The 23546-nt window shown below is 36.9% G+C and overlaps 1 protein-coding gene across 2 annotated transcripts; it reads right to left on the minus strand.

The window, feature by feature from the left end:
* Nucleotides 1-439: 439 nt before the first annotated feature.
* LOC110664385 (nuclear pore complex protein NUP58) lies at nucleotides 440-5566 on the minus strand. 2 transcript variants are annotated; one of them, XM_021824048.2, is made up of 7 exons: nucleotides 5140-5566; nucleotides 4396-4510; nucleotides 2825-3298; nucleotides 1717-2257; nucleotides 1218-1258; nucleotides 880-929; nucleotides 440-769 (listed from the first exon to the last, which is right to left on the minus strand). In XM_021824048.2, the coding sequence occupies exons 1-6, from the start codon at nucleotides 5403-5405 to the stop codon at nucleotides 894-896; spliced, it is 1473 nt and encodes a 490-aa protein (XP_021679740.2). In that variant the 5' UTR covers nucleotides 5406-5566; the 3' UTR covers nucleotides 440-769; nucleotides 880-893. The 2 variants fall into 2 exon arrangements, with proteins under 2 accessions (XP_021679740.2, XP_021679739.2); XM_021824047.2 differs by having other exon boundaries at nucleotides 440-929.
* Between the last annotated feature and the right edge of the window lie 17980 nt (nucleotides 5567-23546).

Consider the following 23546-nt stretch of genomic DNA (forward strand, 5'->3'; position numbering starts at 1 on the left):
AAATTAATAATTATAATGATATCATTACTTAAATTATAATTTAAGTGTTTTCATATATATGTGTATATGTATAAATTCATTCACCAGCTTATAAATGAACTAATTTAAGAGTCTAAACAAATCAAGCTTATAGCTTATAAATGAATCAGCTTACAAATTTAAACGAGTCAGTAATTGTAAACTTAAACTTGACTCATTTATTAAACAACCCTAAAAATAAAGTTCAAACTTGACTTATAAGCAAATGAGTTGAACTGAATTTTTATTGAGTATAGTCTCCCCATCCCGGCCCGCATGTTACCAAATCCTAACCCTGAGAACTCAGGACAAGAAACTTCCTTTTGCTACAGGAGTGGAGTGGTACACAAATGGATACTATTTAAATACCGCTTGCTTTCTCACAAAAAAAATAAAATAAAATAAAAATATCAGACGTAAATGCATGAATGTCATCGGTGATCTATCCAACGGTAAAATTAATAGCTGAGTGCTAGAAGTATATGAACTCGACGCCTAGGCTCATTTGTTTGGCAACAAGATCCAAGCAACAATCAGAACAAATTCTACATGTTTTGATGCCTTGCCGCATTAGTTTTTCCCATACTAATCTATGTTTTGTACAATGTTACAGGAACATGATCTTGCACCATCAAACATGATTGGTAATATGCGGGCAGGGGTGGTGGGGAGTCATTCTTTATCTCTGTTGCAGCACATGAAAAGTAAGCTGATTTCTTAGACCCGACAACAGTATCCAGAGCAAAAGAAGCTGCAATGAGGCCATTAATATTGGGGGAAAAACAAATCTTAACATGAAATTTAAGAATCTTATGTAGTGACCATCATTTGAGCAGATAAGATGGCTTAATATTTGATCACCTGAGCCTTTGAGACTAGCGTCGGGCAGTTCGAGATTTTGGCCTTGGTTTCTGCAAGGGCATAGAAGAGAAAATGTAAAATAAAATTCAGCTCATTAAACAGAGAAAACATGAACTACACAGTAGGAGATATCTGATAATGACTTAAAAACCAACAGGGTTTAAGTGCTTTACAAATCACATGTATTTCGCTTTTCCAACCCCTCTAATTGACTAATTTCAGAAAAGGATGCTTAACTTTAGGATTATCTATGGTGGAAAAACTTTTCACAGAGAATGCATATAGCTTGCTAAATTTGTTTAAGAAATAAATCAGAAAGCTGGAAGAGAGTTACTCACAGATGTTGTCCCAAAGCTAGCCCCAGATCCTGTTACAGCCCCTGCAAAAAAAAATAGAGAACTTTATTCAGACAACCAGAGAAGAATAAAATTGCAAATAAATAGCAAACATTGTTAAAGCTTCCTATATAGAACCAATAATCTGGAGCAGAAGACAACTGCTACTCATTAAAATTGATTTATTTGTTATCACATCTTGATAATAGTCGGAATCTCATCATACTATCCCAGGGTCATGAGAAGTCATTGACAGGTCAAAACAAACAAGTTTAATCTCACATACAGTTTAAATGTTTAATAAAATCGTATCAAAAAGAAGATAATAAGCAACACAAAGCCCAATACGTTTTTTTTTTTAATTTTTGGGATATGAAAAGAAATTTTATCATGGTTGATACAAAATACTTACAGGGTATCGCCAAATACAATCATAATGTAGTAAAAATCAAATATATGAATGGAATGAAAATTGTAGTATAAAGACAAAATAAGAAGGAACCTGATGCAAATGGTGTTGAAAATAGGGAACCTCCAGCAGAAGTGGTAGAACTAAAGGATGTAGCAGCCCCGCTAAACGACGAGGGAGTTGAAGCAGAACCAAGTAATGATGCTGATGATAAGCCAAAAAGTGAAGCTTGGGGGGAAGCACCAGATGACCCAAACAAAGAGGATACTGGAGCAGCGGCTGTTGGTGTTGCAAATAAAGAGGATGATGACAAAGAGGAAGATGCTGCAGTAGAAGGTGTACTGAAAAGAGAGAATCCACTCCCTGAGGAAGCTGATGCCGTTGCTGCAGATGTCTGTGGAACAATTGATGCTCCAGGAGCTGCTGAGGTTGCAAACAACCCAGCAACCTGTGTTGAAGGCTGTGAATTTGCAGGCAAATTCAAAGTTGGATGTACCCGCTTAGCTGCAGCTTCTTGTTTTGCTGTTTCCCGCCGATCAGCTTCAAGGAATGGATCATTCACATCCCCTCGACGGCGCTGATCAGCAAGATAGGCAGTTTTCATAGATGCGATGTACTGATGAATGCTCTCCACCTAGGGAATACAAAGTAAAAAACCCATTTAAAATCACAACCTAAGCAACATAGTCCATCCTTTTGCACTTGATGTGCTTAAGTGTAAATCTTCAAGGAAAAACCCTGTATGAGTTAAATCAAAACCAGACTTCAACTAAACAAGAATACCTCTACTAATAATACAAAGAAGAAATACCTCAATTGATGTGTTATTGTTTAGGATTAAGATTTAGTTGTTGTTGTTGTTGTTGTATATCCAAACGATTAGATAATATGGATAAATATTTTTTTTTCCTTTGAAAAACGAAAGGAGTATACAAGCGTCATGGAAAATTTTTAACTGAATTTAAGTGCATATGCTTACTGCCAACTGGTAGCAGTAAGAACTTGTTTCCAGAAGTTAGAAAAATATTAGTCTCAATGATTGAACATTGAGAAAATACTCAGATCAAATGTACATTTACTAAGCACAACCTAAAAAATGGATGAAGTGTAGGAAAATACAACTTCTTGTGAGATATTACCATCCTGGAATGCCATATTCCTGAAAGGCTGAAACTTAAAATGTATGTTCATCTTCCTTTACCTTAGATGCCACATGAACAAAAAAGTCATGCACATTTGACATGACTTTTGGAAGAGACTGCAATAATAAGGATCCAGGGTGAGAAGAGTTCCTGTCAGAATCTAAGAGAAGCAGTTGCTCTAACTCTTCAATCCACTGACGGCATTCACACAAATATTTCTCAAATCTAACTACTGTTTGCTGTAAAAATGGTGATGGTTTCTTAGGAAGCCCACTGTAAAAATCAAACACTGGCACAATGAAGGTGGATGTTGGTTGACCAGTAGAAACTGGTGTCACTGTTGTTCCAGAGGATTGGGATGGTGCAGTGGCATTTGAAGCACTTCCTGGATTAGGATGAAGAAACCTAGGGCGTAGCATCATGAAAGAACGTACAGCCATCTCTGTGTTCCGTAACATGTCTTTAACATTGATCATGAGCTCCTGTAGTAGAGCTTTCTGTCTTTCCATGGCAGTACTGATCCCCCCAAGCTCCTGTTGTAATGGCTTAAAAATATTCATTAAGCAATTAAATGACCAAGAAACCAACCATAACTATTATACAAAAAATTATTAAGATCATAGAACAGTTATGTTTCATTTATAAAAAGAATAGATATCTTTGTGAGTGTGTGTGTGTAGAATAAATAAAATTAAAAAAAAAAAAGAACGAAAGGAAAAGAAAAGATACACTGGGTCTTAATCTTAAGGTCACATTTTATGAATTGATTCTGCTGGTGTGGAAAACCCAGTACAGATAATTTGGTGATTTGCCTCAACTAACCTAAATCTTTCACTGTGAATTGAATTTCCTACAAGAAAAATTATCATCACAGTTTCCATGTGATGCAAAACCAAAAGATATCAAGTTCAATATCACATTGTATATCTATCTTTAAGTGTAAAGAATTGACATATGTTATGTGTTATGCACATGCACAGGGGCAGAACTAGGTGAGGGCTTGAGAGGGCCTTGGCGCCCCCCCCCCCCCCAAAAAAAAAAAAGTTTTCAAAATTAAAAATTTACCCCTAAATTTTAATATATTTTTTAAAAAAATTACTGTCCCCCCCCAAAAAAAAAGAATTTTTAAATTAAAATTTTACTTATAAATTTTACAGTATTTTTTAAAAAAATATTGTTTGAGACTTCAATATTATATTTTTATTATTGTTTCTTCCCTGCACTTTTATGTAAATTTCAACCATATTTTTTATATTATTCAATTTTCATCTCTTAATATTTTGTATTTTTATTTTAATTCCTATATTTTTACTAAGATTTCATTTAGTTTCTTTTAGTATTTATACTTGGCCTCCCCAAGAATAAACTTCTAGTTCTGCCCTTGCACGTGCATACAACAAATGGACTCCAAAAAGTACTTGCTTGCTTCTTCCCAACATAATTTCTAATCATTCCATCTTGCGTGAAGTTTGAATTAAATTTGGGGTCACAAAATGATTTGAGCCTGGTTTCTACTGGCATAACTGGGTTGAATCAAACAACACAATTCAAAGACACCAAACACACGTATAATACAATTCATTTGTTCTAATGAAAAGAAAATAATGAACGGCCATAGAAGCATAAGTACCAGAACAATATGGCCTGTGTCAAGCTCAAACCCTTCATTGGATACTGAGGAATCATAAAGGCGACTACACTGATCTAGCCTCTGGCTCTCATCCCTATACTCCAAGATCTGCTTCCTAAAACACCAAAAACACTAGAGCGTCTCAAAATACCACAAAGAAAATAAAGCAACAAAATAAACAACAAAGAAAATTAACTATCTACTCAAATTAAAAAATTTGCCTCATAGGTATCAACATTCATGTTCCAATTATGGAGGTTCAAACACAATAACCTGAATACATAAAAACCAAACCAACAGAATAAATGTCCAATTAATCTCATTGAAAATCAGTGATTCAGTATAATGCAAGATTAAAACTTGTCAAAAACTCACTTGTGTACAATATTTTGATCAAGTCGATAAAGTCCAAGCTTCATTTACCAGTTACTTAAGGAAGAAATTAAATAAATCTATCAAATTTTAAGTAATTCACTATCTTAAAATAAAATTTATAAAAAAAGAAAGAAAGAAAGAAATCAAAATGCTCCATTTACACCCAGACCAACAAAACAAACTGTCACATAAGTTGCAAACTTGCTTCTAGGTTCTAATAACAAAACAAGTACAAGAACTCAGACCCATAATTCTTTTTTCTTTTTCATCTCTTCCCACATTTTCTAACCAACCCAGAAACCATTAAACCCAAAACAGAAAATGCAAGAAAAAATAAAAAGAAAAATGAGAACCAACACGTAAACATACTCGATCTGGAGTAGAATTTTTTGAGAATCAGGATGGAGATCTGCCCACTTGGTGCTGTAATTCGCAGGAGCCTTGTCATTGGTGAAAAGATACAATTGCTGTTGGTGGTGCTGTTGTTGCTGCTGCTGCTGCTGAAACTGTTGCGGGAATTGCTGCTGTTGCAATTGTTGCGGGAAAAGGGGACTGCTTTGTTGAAAGGGCTGTGGCTGAGACCGAAACAGTGACTGTGGTTGCTGTTGTGGAGTTAAAAACGGAGAAAACGACATTTGTGATTATGAATCTATGATTCAAACTTCTTGTTATAGTTTTTGCCTTGACATTTGGTGTATTTCGGTGTTCGTATGATCTTCCTTGGGGCTTTAGAAATTCAAAAACCCTAAAGAGGGAAATGGGGATAAAAAGACCCGCCTCGACCCATTTTTGTTGGGGAACTATTTTAAGGGGGGAAAGTGACCAAAAAAAACTTGGGATAAATTACTATAAAGTCCCTATAATTTATTAAAATTAATTATTTAATCCTTTTTCATAACCCGATGAAAATGTTACTCAATCTTATTTTAATTTTGAATATTTATACTCTTTAATTTTTTTAATTTTAAAAATTCATATTATTTAAACCCTGTAATTTTAATTATCTTTACTAACACTTCTCTGAAAGTAACTTGTTCCCACTATTAAGTAAGAAAATATTTATCTTTACTTATAAACTCTAAAAATATATTGATCTATTTATTTATCATAATTTTTGAATTTATAAATTAAAACAAATAAGCTTTTTTTATTTTTAATACTTATAAACTAATTTGATAAAATATTTTATTATATTATTTTATTTTTAAATTTTCATCATAAATTTCATTTAATATTTTTTAATTATTTTAATAATTATTATATTTATAAGTTATTTTTTGTTATCAGTCACTTATAAACACTTTAAATAATTATATATTTATTTAAAATTTTAAATATTTATAAATTTAAATTAACTTATAAATAATTTGATTTTCATAAGTCAAACATATTCTAAGTTACTTCCTTTATATTAAAGGAAATTAATTCCTTTGTTTCATGGGAAGTAAAATTACAATGATAATCAAAATAAGTTGAATAATTGAAGTTTTCTGAATAAACTTACCAGTCAAATAAGGCCTAAATAACTTAATTTTTATAAAATATATTAATATTTTAACTAATTTTAGATGTAAAAGAAAACTCAACAATTAAGTAAAAAATTGTTTGATATTATTGTTGGGCATGCATCATATATATATATTATCCTCATCGTTATTGGCTATTGCACCATGTTAACAGTGTTTCTTATACCCAGATATGTTTATGTAATCTGCCTTTGAGCTTTTGCGCCATTTTGCATTACATCAGACTTGCTTTGATTTCCAAGTCATCGAGCATATAACAATTGCTCAAAGATGATGTAAATAAAGGACCTCAATAAAATTATTTACTATTTTCCTAAATGGCAATAAAAAAAAGTCAGCATTATTAATAAGTTTTAATTTAATGATAAAAAATTAATAATTAAGTCTTTATTTTTTTAATATTTTTTTCTGTTCATAAGTAATACGATAATTACTTATTTTTTATATTAATTATATTATATAAATAAAAGAAGTTATATGCTTATTAAATATTTTTATCTTGTTATTTGATGTACTTATTATATCTATGATTCTTGTCTATATAAGATATTTACAATATTTTTTTAATTAATTTATCTCAATTAGTGTGCTAAAGTTTTATGTTAATATAATACTCATTTTAATTTATAAATTATTATGATCCTCTTATTGACTTGCTTAGAGTTTAAGAAAAAAAAAAAGAAAGGAAAAAAAAAAAGCCAGCATTGCATCCACCTTGATGTGACTTCCATGTCACACAGCATAGAACAATTGCTCAAAGGTGTGAATCCAAATCATGGCACGATAATCTGATGTCAACTTTCTTACGAAGCAACTTTCCTCCCTCCAGTTATTCCTGTCAGGTCTTATATAAAAAGGTGTCAAACCATGGCGTTTTCATATGCTAAATCAACGAAAATGGAAGAGAGGAAAAGATCCTAAATTCGTAGGCTTCAAAGGTGGTTTTCCAAGAAAAGCTGACATGGGTTTGTGGTGTATTCCATCTCTTGCACACTGGACCAGTAAATGAGACCTTCTGGTTGGTGTGCAAGGGATGGAATGTGTCATTGATCTATGCACCAACCCATTTTTCTTCTTCCATGGAGGTAAGTTCTATCATAACTCAGGCAGCCTTTGTTTTAGCTATACAACCACAAAATTCAAACAACTCTTCATTATTTTGTTCCAAGGCTTTCACTTTTAAGCCTACCAATAAGTTGTTTTTTTATTTTTTTATTTTTTTATTTTCCAAATGGCTTGGAACTCTGACTTTTAGATTAAAGTTTATTAGTTATATTAAGGTCATTTTAATTTACTGACTCCAATATCCATAATTTTCTTATAATTTGTAATTTTAATATTATTTTCCTATTATATTTTTTTATCAGTTTCCTATTATAATTTTAATTTATTAGTTATATGTAACAACTCAAAAAAAAAAGTTGGCTTTTTCGAGTGGCAGTGGAACTCAGTTCCACTGTTAGAAAAAAAAAAAATTTTCAAAATAAAAATTGGGAGAGCCGCCCCCTCAATTTCTCTCTCCTCTCCTCACCTCCCCTCCCTTCTTCTTCTTCCCCTCTTCAGTGACCGGCTGGCGACCTTCCAAGCGGCTTCACACTCACCGACGACGTCACCAGTAGCGGCAGCAGCTCAGAATCCGACTAACAGTGGAGAGAGAGAAAAAAAAAATATGGATCACAAACTTTGAATACTCGTATCCGGCGATCCCAACGTTCAATTGGAGTGATTTCAGCTGCTGTGGACTCCTAAGAGAGAGCTCTTTCGGATGAGACTAGTCTCGCCGGATTTGGTGGCCGTTTCCGCCACCGGCGAGGAGAGAGAAAATCAATTTTTTTTTACTTTCCGATGAGATTTCCAACAATCCGACCGTTTGATCGACGATCCAATACTACCTATGGACTCAGGAGGAGGAAAGGAACATTTTGGTGTAACCAGTTCCAGCAAATGTCGCCTGCGGTGGGTGGCCGGCCACCGTGCGCGGTGGCTTCGGCGAGCTTTGGGGATTATTCAATTTTCAGAGGCTTCCTCATAAATTTTTGAAATTTTTGAGACACAGATAAACTTCGTGTAAGATTATTTTCATTATTTCTCAGTATGTGAAGCGTAAATGCAGTGTTTCTTAAATATAAAAAATTAAAGAAAAATTCTGAGAAAAATATATGATGAAAGTAAAATTATTTATAGATATTCTATGGTGTTTGTTGAATTTTTGAGTGATTGTAGAATATTTTTGAAAAAATATAGATGGATTTTAGTTAGATTTTTAGCATATGAGCATATAAGATTATTTGAAATTATGATATTTAAATTTTTTTATGATTAGTTTAAGCTTGAGAATAAATATTTAAATATGTGAATATTGAATTGGGTTGAATTAAGAATATGTTAGCTGTTGGAAACTTATAGAATTGAGTAATATTCTTAAATAAAATATTCATAAGTGATTAGAAAATTTCAATTCCTTTTGCGATAGCTTTATAACTTTATTAATGACCACAGGGCAAAATTTTAGAATTTTTAGAGCTTGTTTGAGTGGATGTTTACAAAATGTCAATTGTAGTGACTAAAACATAATTTTTAAGATTGTGAGTATTGCTTGGTTTGGAAGGCCCAGGAGGGGCTATATAATGATGATGAGATATGGGTTGAGTTTAAAAATGTTATTTGAACTATTTTTGCAAATTGGGTAGATCCCAGGTATAGGGAAAACTTTGCCGGATTTCCGGCATAAATTAGGTTGTCTGTTATCTCTTTAGAGTTTTATTTTGACTTTGTACTAATAAATTTATAATATAATTATTAGGTGATCGAGGTCAACTATTTTTCTCCATCCAGCAACCACAATAGTCCTCGTGTACTGTGAGTAAAATATGAATTTTAATTATAATTTTGATATTATATGTTCAAACATGCCCATGCATCACTTATAAATATGTTTCTATGTAGTTAGATACTATGCACGTTTTATATTGCATTCATAATTGATGTAGTGTCATGGATGTTGTTTGTGGTAATTTGTAGCAGTGTATGTGCGTTAGCGTGTGTGTAGTATGGTATTAGATATGGACAGGATGGGTAGACACGGCTTTGAAAGACACTTACTGGGACTCGGTCCTTTATGAATAAGTCAGGGTAGACACAGCTTGAGAGACACTCGCTGGGACCCCGCATTTGGTTTATTAAGCGAAAATTCGGCTTGAGAGACACTCACTGACAAAGGTTGGATTAAGAGAGCTGTATAGGGGATCAGCTCCCATATACGTACTGTTTGAATAGTATTGGGTGTGTGAGTGCTCTGAATTGCCTTTTTACTGTTATGATGTGATTTGTATGAAATTTATGATGATGTTGCATTCCATTCCTTATGATGTATTAATTTTAGATAGCAATAGTGTAACACCCCAAATTTTTAAATGTATTATTTTGTGAGTAATATTAATATTTTTATTTTATTTAAATTTTAGGAAATTATTTAAAACATTTGTCACGAACTAACCTATGGGCCGGACCAGCACTAGGACCTGGGCTAGCCTAAAACCCCTGAAGCCCGTAGTAAGCCTAACTATTCCTTAACCCAACTCAAAGGCTCATTGGGCCCAATTTCAAAAATTCAACTGGACAGAGTCCGACCATAAAGTGGACCTTTCAACGGGGAGTTTTTGACTCACCCGACCTGTAAACACGATATATAATCAATTGGGGAGCTCAGCTCACCCTCCACATACTCAATGTCATAAAAATAAATGGGAGCTCAGCTCCCTCATCCAGTCCATCAAACATGCATATAATAATACGTTTACAGGTCCAACATGATAATTATATTACAGACCCAAATCAAATAAATATTTCTAATACATGCGGAAATTCTAGGAATTAATAAAATTGCACAAACATTAATAAATAACCTGCGAAGGAGAAAAGCAGGTTAACCACAATAAAAATCCTCCTGTAGCCTGAAAAATAATGAACAGGAGTGAGCGTTCGACTCAGAGAGTAAAATATCAATTTTAACCATAATCTCTATAACTATCTAAAGCTAATGCATCATGTAGAGTGAAATGCAACATCAGCAATATTTTCACATCATAACAGCAAAAAGGTAATTTGGAGCACTCACACACCCAATAATGTTAAACAATACATATATGGGAGCTGATCCCCTATACAGCTGTCTTAATCCAAACTATGCCAGCGAAGAACTCAAGCTCAGACTTCCACTTAATAAACCAAATCAGGGTCCCAGCGAAGAACTCAAGCCGTGTCTACCTCGAAGGATCTGGTCCCAGCGAAGATCTCAAGCCGTGTCTACCCGTCCTATCCATAGCCAACACCACATCACACGGACGCCAACGCACGCACACTGCTCCAAATTACCACAACAACATTCATGGCACTTTAACAATTGTGAATACAACATAAAACATGCCTAGAGTTTAACTACATAGATATATACATATAAGTGATGCATGGGCATGCTTGAACATATAATAATATCGAAATTACAATTAAAATTAATATTTTACTTACAGACTTGACAGCAGTCACTGTGGCGGCTAGGCGGAGGAAGAAGGCAGTCCTGGCTCACCTGACAATTTTATTATAATCATTTAATAAATTTGACTCAATATAAACTAAGAAAAAGACCAAAGACGTCCTAAGTCGTGCCGAAAATCCGGCAGAGTCTCCCCTATACCTAAGACCTACCCAACCTACAAATAGGTTTAAAATACACTTCTGTATCCACAAACCATACACCCATAACTCAATCATATCACACAGCCCCTCCTGGGCCCATCCAAACAGTCATCAATCACAATATGTAAAATTACAGTTTAGTCCTTATAATTGACTCTTTTTGTAAAAACTACCCAAATAAACTCTAAAAATTTTAAAACTTTGCTCCGCTGTCCTTAGCAATATTACTAGGCTAATGCAAAAAGAATCATAATTTTCTGAGCTACCACAAATATTTTATGGATTTTTAATTATATTTAAGCACTAGAAAATTATGAAAAAGTAAGGTTCGGGTTTACCTATGCTGATTCCAATCTCGGAAACGCACTCGAGGCATTTGACAACGTTGAGGTAGCTAAAATCCCGATTCAATTCTAAAACTTTTTCGGTAGCCAGTCTGTCTGGCCGGAAATTCACAGACCCGGGCAACCGTCAAATTTTCGTGAATTGAAGGTACCTACACGAAGCCCACAATATGGGGGTTAGTATATAATTTTTACGAAATTTTCTAAGCTCATTTAATGCTCGAAAAAAATACTACGAAATTTCGTGGGATCCACTGAAAAATGGTGTCAAAAAATTTCGAAATTTATATTGCCGCGAAGCTCTCGACGAGTGGAGTGGTCTGGTACTCTCGGTTTTCTCGTGAGGTTCACGATTTGCGAGAAATCTAGCCCAAAAGTCGAAATAGGCTAAAACTTTCCGGATAAAAATTGGACAAATCGCTCAATGGATTTTGGTGTTCTTGGTGTCTATGGAAAGTTCTCTAGGTGTAGATGGTATTTGACACAAGACCCGGCTCAATTGGTGGCCGAATCGATCGAATTTTGGCCAAAAAATCGAAACGGAGCGCGCGCGTTTTCCGGTCGCCTGGAGCGTCGGCTAGCGGTGGGAAGGCGGTGGGGAGGGCGCCAGCGAGGTTAGGAAGCTAGGGAGGCGGCGGCGCGGCCTGGGGGTGAGGGAGGAGAGAGAAAACGAGAAGGGAAGGAGGAGAGGTCTGGCGCACAAGGGAGAAGAAGGGAGAAAAAGAAAAGGGCCGGTCCGATTCGACTAGTCTGGTTTGATTCGGTCGATTTGATTTAAGATACAAAATTTTGAATTTTTACTCTGCCTTGGGAACAAAAACGAGGCCCAAAAATTCCGAAAAAATTCTAAAAAACTCAGAAAATTTTGTAGACTCCAAATATATTTTTAGTTTTACCACGTAGTTTTTAAATTAATTTTTAAAAATCATCAAAGTTTTATATTTTTGGAAAATCAAACCCGATTTCAAAAATCCAAAAAATTTCAAATAATTTCCTAAAATTTAAATAAAATAAAAATATTAATATTACTCACAAAATAATACATTTAAAAATTTGGGGTGTTACATTCTTTCCCCCTTATAGAAAATTCGTCTTCGAATTTTTATACAAGGCAGAATAAGGTACTGAATTATACATTGAATAAATAAGGGTACTTGCTACGCATATCCCGCTCTGACTCCCAAGTGCACTCTTCCACTGACTGGCTCCTCCACAAAACCTTAACCATAGAGATCTGTTTTAATCTTAGCTGTCTCACTTGGTAGTCCACTATGGCTACAAGTTGCTCCTCAAACGTCAGATTTTCTTTCAGCTCTATTACATCCGGCTGTAACATATGAGAAGGATCAGGAATGTATTTCCTAAGCATGGAGATGTAGAATACAGGATGAACGTGGAACAGGTTGGGTGGTAACTCCAACCGGTAGGCAACTGCTCCAACTCTATCAGTAACCTCAAAATGTCATATATACCGAGGTGTTAACTTGCCCTTCTTTCCAAATCTCATGACTCCCTTCATCGGAGAAACCTTCAGGAATACATAGTCGCCTACTGCAAACTCTACATCCCTCCGTCTGGGGTCTGCATAACTTTTCTGCCTACTGAAAGTTGTTTTCAATCGTTCCCTGATTAAAGGAACTATGTCTGAAGTGTACTGCACTAGGTCTACATCATGCACCTTCGCTTCTCCCATTTCTGTCCAACACAAGAGAGACCTACACTTTCTTCCATATAGTGCCTCATAGGGTGCCATCCCCATGCTGGAATGATAACTATTGTTGTGGGCAAACTCCATCAAAGGTAGCTGATCATCCCATTGACCTCCAAAATCCAAAACACTCATACGAAGCATGTGTTCCAGTGTTTGGATTGTCCTTTCGGACTGTCTGTTCGTCTGAGGGTGGAAAGCAGTACTAAAGTTCAACTGTGTGCCAAGTGCCTCCTGCAACTTTCTCCAAAACTGATAAGTGAACTGGGGCCCTTTGTCAGATATTATGGAAGCCGGAACTCTATGCAATCTGACTATTTCTCGAATATAGAGTCGGGCGTACTGTGCAACAGAATATGTGATCTTCACCGGCAATAAATGAGCTGATTTAGTTAGACAATCTACAATTACCCATATCGAATCATATCCTCGCGTGGTACGAGGCAACCCAGTCACAAAATCCATAGTAATCATTTCTCACTTTCATTCTGGGATAGGGAGCTCTTGCAGCTTCCCTGACGGCCTCTGGTGTTCAAACTTCACCTTCTGACAAGTCAAGTACTTGGACACAAAGTCTGCTATGTCTCTCTTCATGCCATTCCACCAATAGCTATCTTTCACATCATGGTACATCTTGGTGGAGCCAGGGTGGACATTGCACAATGTATAGTGTGCCTCTTGCATGATTTCATTTCTAAGATTATCCACATTGGGCACACATATCCTAGAACTTTGCATTAGGGCGCCATCATTGGCAAATCCAAACTCACCACCTTCACCCTGCTGTACTCTTTCTATGATCTTCATCAATTGTTGGTCTCTATGCTGGGAAACTCTAACCCTATCTCGCAGGTCTGGTCTCACTGAAAAATGAGCCAATAATACCCCCTCATCTGAAAGATCTAGGATTAGACCTTGATCCATTAACTCATGTACTTCCTGAATCAACGGTCTCTTTTCCGCTGATATGTGCACCAAACTGCCAGAAGATTTTCTGCTCAAAGCATCTGCTACTACATTGGCCTTCCCAGGGTGGTACTGGATGGTGCAATCATAGTCCTTCAGAAGCTCCATTCATCTTCTCTGTCTCAAGTTTAAATCCCTCTATTGGAAGATGTACTTCAAACTCTTGTGGTCGGTATATATCTCGCACACTTCACCATACTGGTAGTGTCTCCAAATTTTTAGTGCAAAGACTACAGCCGCCATTTTTAAATCATGGGTGGGGTAGTTCTGCTCATGCCTCTTCAGCTGCCTTGAAGGATAAGCCACAACTTTTCCATTATGCATCAAAACACACCTTAAGCCAACTCTGTAGGCATCACAGTACACGGTATATCCTTCACCACTCATCAGTAGTGTCAACACAGGGGCGGTGGTTAGACACTCCTTAAGCGTCTGGAAACTCTTCTCACAATCATATGTCAAAATGAATGGAACATTCTTCTGAGTTAACTTAGTTAGGGGAGCCGCTATCCTAGAAAAATCTTGCACAAAACGCCTATAGTAGCCAGCTAGACCCAAAAAACTTTATACCTCAGTGACTGTTGTAGGCCTAAGCCAATCAGTTATAGCTTCAATTTTCTTGAGATCTACTTGAATGCCTTTACTAAAAACCACGTGTCCTAAGAATGAGATGCTTTATAGCCAAAATTCACATTTTGAAAATTTGGCATATAGCTGGTGCTTCCTCAAAGTCTGCAATACCATCCTCAAGTGTTACACGTGTTCTTCCTTGGTCCGAGAGTATACTAAAATGTCATCTATGAATCCAATGACAAATCGGTCCAGGAATGGCCTAAACACCCTGTTCATTAAGTCCATGAAGGCTATTGGTGCATTAGTGAGTCCAAAAGACATCACCAAGAACTCATAATGACCATATCTTGTCCTAAATGTTGTTTTGGACACATCCTTATTCTTGATTCTCAACTGATGGTAGCCTGATTGTAGGTCTATCTTGGAAAGATTCTAGCCCCTTGGAGCTAATCAAACAGATCATTGATCCGAGGAAGTGGATACTTGTTCTTCACAGTCACTTTGTTCAGCTGTCTATAGTCAATACACAACCTGAAGGACCTATTCGTCTTTCTCACAAATAGAATAGGAGTACCCCAGGGTGAAGTGCTCAGACGTATAAAACCCTTGTCCAAAAGCTCCTGTAGTTTCTCATTTAGCTCTTTCAATTCTGCTGGTACCATCCTGTAAGACGACATTGATATGGGGTTTGTACCCAGCACAACATCAATGCAGAACTCTATTTCCCTTCCTGGTAGCAATCCTGGAAGCTCCTCAGGGAAGACATCCATGAATTCTCTGACAACAGAAACATTTTCCATGTTGATACCTTCTACAGATGTATCTCTCACCAATGCCAAATACTCTTGACATCCACGCCTCAATATTTTTCTAGCACTAATTGCTTATACTAAATTATATGGAGCCACGCTCCTGTCACCATCAAAGCTAAACTCTTCCACAGCAGGTATGTGGAAATACACCTTTTTGTTCCTGCAGTCTAAAGTGGCATAATGGGTTGCCAACCAATCCATTCTCAAAATTACATCGAAATCCATTACTGGTAGAAGACCAAGTCTGCTGGGAGGATCTTTCCATCCACTACTACTGGGCTACCCGGAAAAATCATATCTACATCTATGTTGTCACTAAGGGGGTAGCTACAGACAAAGGGCATTCTAATATTGTAGGGTTCCTACACAATCTCATGGCAAACACTGGAGAGACAAATGAGTGCGTAGCACCCGGATCTATTAAAACACGAGCCTCATAGGAACAGACCAGAAGAATACCTGCCACAATTGCATTGGAAGCCTGAGCATCCTAGTGGGTTAGGGTGAAAACCTGAGCTTAACCCCTGCCCTGGGTGGCAGAAACCTGATAGTGACTTCTACCTCCTGATCTGCCTCCAAATCCACGTCCCCCTTATCCTCGGCCCTGTTGGCCACTGAACTAACTGCCTACCATGCTGGACGCACTAGGATACAACTAACGAGGAACATTTGCAACAGAACCCTGTGACCCCATCTGTGGCTCGCTGAATACGAGGCATTCCCTAGCAAAGTGACCTGGTTGGCCACACCTAAAACATACTCCTGAACCCATCAGACAAGGTCCTGAATGTCCTCTTCCACACTGTGCGCAAGGTGCCAAGGAGGATCTGGAACTGCACCAGAATCGTTGTATCGGTGTGACCACCGCCGATTCGCACTCGTCCAATCCTCGAGATTTGTGTCTAAAATCACTCCTCTTATTCCTACTTCTTCCTCTGTAATTACTTTGGCTTCCGCTGTCTGGAGCACCCATGTGGGGAACACCTGAAGAACCCTCTGCTCTATTTTTCTTTACTCTTCCACTGTTATCTCTGGTGTAGCTAATGTGACACCCCTTACCCGTCTACAGTATAGCCGAGCAAGTTATGCCACTCAGTATGCCGGAGCACCAATTTATGTTTCTATTTACAATTTATCCCTTTTTAATTCATTTATTTACAATTTTGATAAATCTGAATTTTTTCTCAAATTTTATAGAAAATCCTGCAGAGTGCCGGCTGTAAATTGGAAAAACATTTATTCTGAACCTGTTTAAAAACACTTCCAATATAATTTCCAAATCCAAACTCCATCATACACATTTCAAGTCAATCTCAAAATCTCAATCTCAAATTACTATACTATTTTCAAAACTTTTCTGTTCACTTCATCACTTGAAGCATATTCATAAATATTTCTCAACATTTCATTTATCAACATACATTATGCAGAAAATTTCAATAATATGAAATTTCATATATTTACATTAATACATAATTACAAGAGTTTATAGTTACAATCCAAACTAATAGAAAATGCCAAAATACCAAATGCTCCCAAAATCCTATGTCCTACCATATGCACTGCAGGTGTGAGGTGACTCGGGACTCCAGATGCAAATCTGAAGGCTCACCCGGTCTGATGTCTGCTGGGCTCACCAGCTAGGTTTCCAGTATCTTTGCGTGATAAAAGCAACGCGCTAAGCAATTCTGCTTAATGGTGACAATATAAAATAAAATAAAATAAAATAAAATGAATATGCAGAATGTGTGTTTACATTTTTGGTAGACTTAACTTCTGATATTATTTGTATTATTATTCGATTAAAATTTGATAAGGTTTATTATCATTGCCCGAGTAACCCATACTGATTGACTGGACTGGATAAACGGGTAAAATGGCACTGGATACTAAGTACCTCGGACCATCACACCATCGGTCACATTGTGTCTCCCGGTGTGCAACAGAATAGCTAATAAGTTGTAATAATTATCGGGGTTAAAATCCAAGTGTAATAATTCAAATGACATAGCCAAAGGCTATTATGTCACAGAATGGCATGGGAAGCCATGAAATACATAATGGCATGAAGCCATATGCAGTACTGCTAACAGAACCCTATTGGCATGCCAAGCTATCCAAACCAATCTTGTTAGGTATACTACGGCATTTTACACTTTTAAGTTTCACAATTTTTGAAATTTAAGTTTTAGTGTTACTATTCCATTCATTGGTCAACAAAAATATTGACTTTTGCATAGGCAATAAGTACATTGGTTCCAATATCATCAACATACCACATTTTGCATTCAAAATTTGTTGGTATTGGTTGCCAATACCATTTCTAAGCTTAATGTTAGTTGGGCAGAATTTTCAGTTTTTATACTTTGTTTTTACTGTTCTATTGGTCAATTTTGCAGTGGGAATTTGGCAAACTGATTAACATGAAAGTTGTTCCTTATTTTGTCTAGTTGCATTTTCTTTTTTGAATCACTTTATTTGGAGTTTTGTAGCTCAAGTTATGGTCCAAAAACCACAACTGGCCGGATTGAAATTTTGTCCAGAATTTCTGGACTGACCATATCTACAATGTAATGAACAGTGACTGCAACTCACTTGTTGAATATGTTCTGGTCATAATTTGGGTTAGGTTTCTTCATGAAAGTTGTTGGTCTATATCTCATCTTATTGCTGGTAAAATTTCAGGTCAATTGGACATTTTTACACTGATTTATGGCTAAATGACCAAACACTGTTCATTTAATCATTTTGCCCCAGGCAGACTGCAGGTCACCCGGATTAGAGTAAGCTTTTGGTCCACTTGGTTTGGTTTTATGGGTATAGTTTCTTCACCAAAGTTGTGCCATTATGTGTCTAGTTTCATGTCCAATTAGCCTTACACCAATTGAACCTCTACAATTCAAGTTATGGCTGCCCAAACCTGCTTGACTCATGTCCAATTCTGCAGGTCACCATGGGCAACCACACCAAACCCAAACTCCACTACTCAACACACTGCATTTTTTATTTAAACAGAACCAAATGGTCATTAATTGACCATTAAAACCTATTTTCATTATCACATGGTCAAAGTCCCATTTTTCCACCTCAAACCCTAGCTCAACATTACCACACATGCATTTCCACTTCATTTCATCAATCCACTTAGTAGAGACATATTGTGGACAACCATAACAACCTTTTAACTTCATTAAAATCAACACAATCAAACCCTAACCATGGCCGCTGAAAATAAGGGATGGCATACAAGTGGTATTTAGCAATTTTCCTATGTAATTCTTACTCATACATAGTCCTTAAACATATATTCAAAGTAAAAATTAAAGTTAGGTCACTAACCTCTAAGGAGTGAGCTTTCCAACTTGCTAAAGTTCTTCCTTTCCTTTTCTTTTTGCTCCCAAAAGGCTCTCCAAGATGCAAGAACAACTTTTTGTGTTGCTAGGTTAGGGTTTAGTTGGGTAAAAGTGGGGGAAATCAAGCTTTCAAAAGCTTGCTAATGGTTGACAATGGTGGGAGGGTGACGGCATGAAGAAAAAGGAGAGAGGAGGTTCTGATTTTATTTTGTTTTCCAGCCCATTTGGTCTCTTTTAAACAAAGTTATGCCATGTGTCAACTTTGGATTGGGTAGGAGAATTTTAATGACATCATTATGATGTCATAAGTCCATTTTCCTTCATTTTCTCTTCATTTCTTGTCTATTTAATTGCAATTAAATTTTTAACAACATTTATTCATATTTTATGTTATATAAATTATTTATTTAATTGGACAAGCTGGCCAAAAATCATCTCTGAAGATGAAATGACCAAAATGCCCTCCGTATGGCTTAACGGGCCAAAATTATCTGTACTGATTGAAAAATTTTTCTAAGTATTTTCTTGATATTCTAATGTCATAAGAACCTCAATAACCCTTCTCTGGAGTCTCAATAATTATTTTATAAATTTTCTCCTAGGTCTAGGGCTCCTAGTTGCGAGAACCACAACTTCTCACTAGGTTACCCATCGCTAGGGCACCGACTCATTTAACTTGGTTGTATTTTATTTCTAAAATTTTTCCTAAATTTTTCTTATTAATATTTGAGTTAATTATGGTTCCTCACTTTAGTTTAAATATTTTTTCGGACATTCTAGCTGTCCGGACCGACACTGGTCACCGGAATAGTAGACTGTATGGACTAGCTAAAGTGAGGATGTTACAGCTAATCTCTATCTATCGGGCTCGATCAACTACCACATCAAAAGACTGATTAGACATCATGGCCAGGTTTGCATACCTCCTTTCAAGCCCCTTCAGGAACCTTTTCACCTTCATACTTTCTGTAGCCACTGCTGTGGGGCCATATCTGCTCAGTTCCAGAAATTTTATAGCATATTCATCTACAGACCTGCCATTCTGCCTTAAGGGCTCAAAGGCCCACTGCTTTTGATCTCTGAAACTTTCTAGTACAAATCGATTGATAAACAGTTCCACAAATTGGGTCCATGACAAACCTTCCATCCGAGGTAATATGTAGTCATTCATCCATTGTCTAGGCATAGGCCCCATGACATGCTGCATACACTCTATAAGTCTTCTATCACCAATCAGAACTCGTTCTCGCCTGTCTGCAGGAATCTAAAAATTGATATGCATCGTCTGACACATCATAAGTACCAGGCACCAACTTCTTGAAATTTATTATCTGTTTATAAGGTTCCCCTCTTGGTACGGTGGACTGCTACTGCTGGGGAGGGTAGACCATATACTGTGCCATCATATCAATGGTTCTCTGCAAACTAGCTAGAGTAGCTGTCATTGTGTCCGTGGGACCCTGTGCCATAAAATACTGATTCTGAACTGGTGGCAGCTGCTCTTTTACTTGAGCAGCTCTAGGCCTCCTACCCCGCCTCCTCGAGCTAGGCGCCTCATCCTGTGCCGACACATCGTCAGGCACATCTCGTTCTGGTGTAGTGGCAGCTCTCCTACTTCTACACATTTTCTTGAAATTCAGCTGCATTAGCCCACAAAATTTCAAAACTCTATATTACACAGTTCTATAGACTCATAATTACACACAATTATATAAAGTAGAAACTAGAAGCAAAGATGACAATGCAAGACGAATGTGGACCCTATTTTCCGCATGTGACTCCTATTAGACTCTTTCCAACACTTTAGACAATTTTTCCCTATGAATCTGGAGCCTAAACTCTGATACCACATTTGTCACGACCCAACCTATGGGCCAGACCGGCACTAGAACCTGGGCCAGCCTAAAGCCTCCGAGGCCAGTAGTAAGCCTAACTATTCCTTAACCCAACTCAAAGGCTCATTGGGCCCAATTTCAAGAATTCAACTGGACAGAGTCCGGCCATAAAGTGAACCTTTCAACGGGGAGTTTTTGACTCACCCGACCTGTAAACACGATATATAATCAATTGGGGAGCTCAGCTCACCCTCCACATACTCAATGTCATAAAAATAAATGGGAGCTTAACTCCCTCATCCAGTCCATCAAACATGCATATAATAATACGTTTACAGGTCCAACATGATAATTATATTACAGACCCAAATCAAATAAATATTTCTAACACATGCGAAAATTCTAGGAGTTAATAAAATTACACAAACATTAATAAACAACATGCGAAGGAGAAAAACAGGTTAACCACAACAAAAATCCTCCTGTAGCCTGAAAAATAATGAACAGGAGTGAGCGTTCGACTCAGAGAGTAAAATATCAATTTTAACTATAATCTCTATAACTATCTAAAGCTAATGCATCCTGTAGAGTAAAATGCAACATCAGTAATATTTTCACATCATAACAGCAAAAAGGTAATTTGGAGCACTCACACACCCGATAATGTCAAACAATACATATATGAGAGCTGATCCCCTATACAGCTCTCTTAATCCAAATTGTGCCAGCGAAGAACTCAAGCTCGGACTTCCACTTAATAAACCAAATCGGGGTCCCAGCGAAGAACTCAAGCCGTGTCTGCCTCGAAGGACTGGGTCCCAGCGAATATCTCAAGCCGTGTCTACCTGTCCTATCCATAGTCAACACCACATCACACACACGCCAACTGCTCCAAATTACCACAACAACATCCATGGCACTTTAACAGTTGTGAATGCAATATAAAACGTGCCTAGAGTTTAACTACATATATATATATATATATATATATATATATATATATATATATATATATATATATATATATATATATATATATATATAAGTGATGCATGGGCATGATTGAACATAAATGTAACACCCCAAATTTTTAAATGTATTATTTTGTGAGTAATATTAATATTTTTATTTTATTTAAATTTTAGGAAATTATTTAAAATTTTTCGAATTTTCGAAATTGGGTTTGATTTCCCTAAAATATAAAACTTTGATAATTTTTAAAAATTAATTTAAAGACTACGTGGCAAAACTAAAAATATATTTGGAGTCTACGAATTTTTCAGAGTTTTTTAGAATTTTTTTGAAATTTTTGGGCCTCGTTTTCGATCCCAAGGCAGAGTAAAAATTCAAAATTTGTATATTGAATCGAACCAGATCGGATAGGACCAGTCGAATCGGACCGGCTCTTTTCTTTTTCTTCCTTCTTCTCCCTCGCGCGCCCGACCTCTCCTCTTTTCCTTCCCGTTTTCTCTCTCCTCCCTCACCCCCAGGCCGCACCGCCGCCTCCCCAGCTTCGCCACCTCGCCGGCGCACAGCCCCACTACCTCCCCATGGCCAACCGACGCTCCAGGCGGCCGAAAAATGCACGTAAAGACCACCCGACGTGCGCGCGCTGTTTCGGCTTCCCGGCCAAAATCTGGCTGATCCTGCCACCAATTGGGCTGGGTCTTGTGTCAAACACCATCTACACCTCAAGAGCTTTCCATAGACACTAAGAACATCAAAATCCATCGAGCGGTTTGTCCAATTTTTGTCCGAGAAGTTTTAGCCCATTTCGACTTTTGGGCTAGATTTCTCGCAAATTGTGAACCCCACGAGAAAACCGAGAGTACCAGAGCGCTCCACTCGTCGAGAGCTTTGCGGCAATATAAATTTTGAAATTTTTCGACACCGTTTTTTGGTGGATCCTACGAAACTTCGTAGTGTTTTTTTCGAGCATTAAATGAGCTTAGAAAATTCAGTAAAAATTATATACTAACTCCCGTGTTGTGGGCTTCGTATAGGTACCTTCAATTCGCGAAAATTTGATGGTTACCCAGGTTTGTGAATTTCCGGCCAGACAGATCGGCTACCGAAAAAGTCTTAGAATTGGATCGAGATTTTGGTTACCCCACCATTGTCAGATGCCCTGAGCGCGTTCCCGAGATTGGAATCGGCATAGGTAAACCCAAACCTTGTTTTTTCGTAATTTTTTAGCGCTTAAATGAGATTAAAAATTCATAAAATATTCGTGGTAGCTCAGAAAATTATGATTATTTTTGCATTAGCCTAGTAATATTGCTAAGGACCGCGGGACAAAGTTTTAGAATTTTTAGAGTTTATTTGGGTAGTTTTTGCAAAAAGGGTCAATTGTAAGGACTAAACTGTAATTTTACATATTGTGATTGATGACTGTTTGGATGGGCCCCGGAGGGGCTGTGTGATATGATTGAGTTGTGGGTGTATGGTTGGTGGATATAGAAGCGTGTTTTAAACCCATTTGCAGGTTGGGTAGGTCCTAGGTATAGGGAAGACTCTGCTGGATTTTCGGCACGACTTAGGATGTCTTTGGTCTTTTTCTTAGTTTGTATTAAGTCAAATTTATTAAATGATTGTAATAAAATTGTCAGGTGAGCAGATGCCTTCTTCCTCCTCCGTCCACCACAAAGGATCATTAAGTCTGTGAGTAAAATATTAATTTTAATTATAATTTCGATATTATTATATGTTCAAGCATGCCCATGCATCATTTATATGTATATATCTATGTAGTTAAACTCTAGGCACGTTTTATGTTGCATTCACAACTGTTAAAGTGCCATGGATGTTGTTGTGGTAATTTGGAGCAGTTGGCGTGCATGTGATGTGGTGTTGGCTATGGATAGGACGGGTAGACAAGGCTTGAGATTTTCGCTGGGACCCGGTCCTTCGGGGTAGACATGGCTTGAGTTCTTTGCTGGGACCCCGATTTGGTTTATTAAGTGG

The sequence above is a fragment of the Hevea brasiliensis genome, chromosome 10 (genome assembly GCF_030052815.1).
Source record: "Hevea brasiliensis isolate MT/VB/25A 57/8 chromosome 10, ASM3005281v1, whole genome shotgun sequence".
Classification (NCBI taxonomy): Eukaryota; Viridiplantae; Streptophyta; class Magnoliopsida; order Malpighiales; family Euphorbiaceae; genus Hevea; species Hevea brasiliensis.

What these genes read in the sequence shown, in the direction of transcription:
- LOC110664385 (XM_021824048.2), bottom strand. Translation starts at nt 5,405, where the DNA reads ATGTCGTTTTCTCCGTTTTTAACTCCACAACAGCAACCACAGTCACTG. An exon ending in TTGTTCATGTGGCATCTAAG is followed by an intron (nt 2,258 to 2,824) that starts GTAAAGGAAGAT and finishes TGTATTCCCTAG; the next exon opens with GTGGAGAGCATTCATCAGTA. An exon ending in TTCAACACCATTTGCATCAG is followed by an intron (nt 1,259 to 1,716) that starts GTTCCTTCTTAT and finishes TTTTTTTTGCAG; the next exon opens with GGGCTGTAACAGGATCTGGG.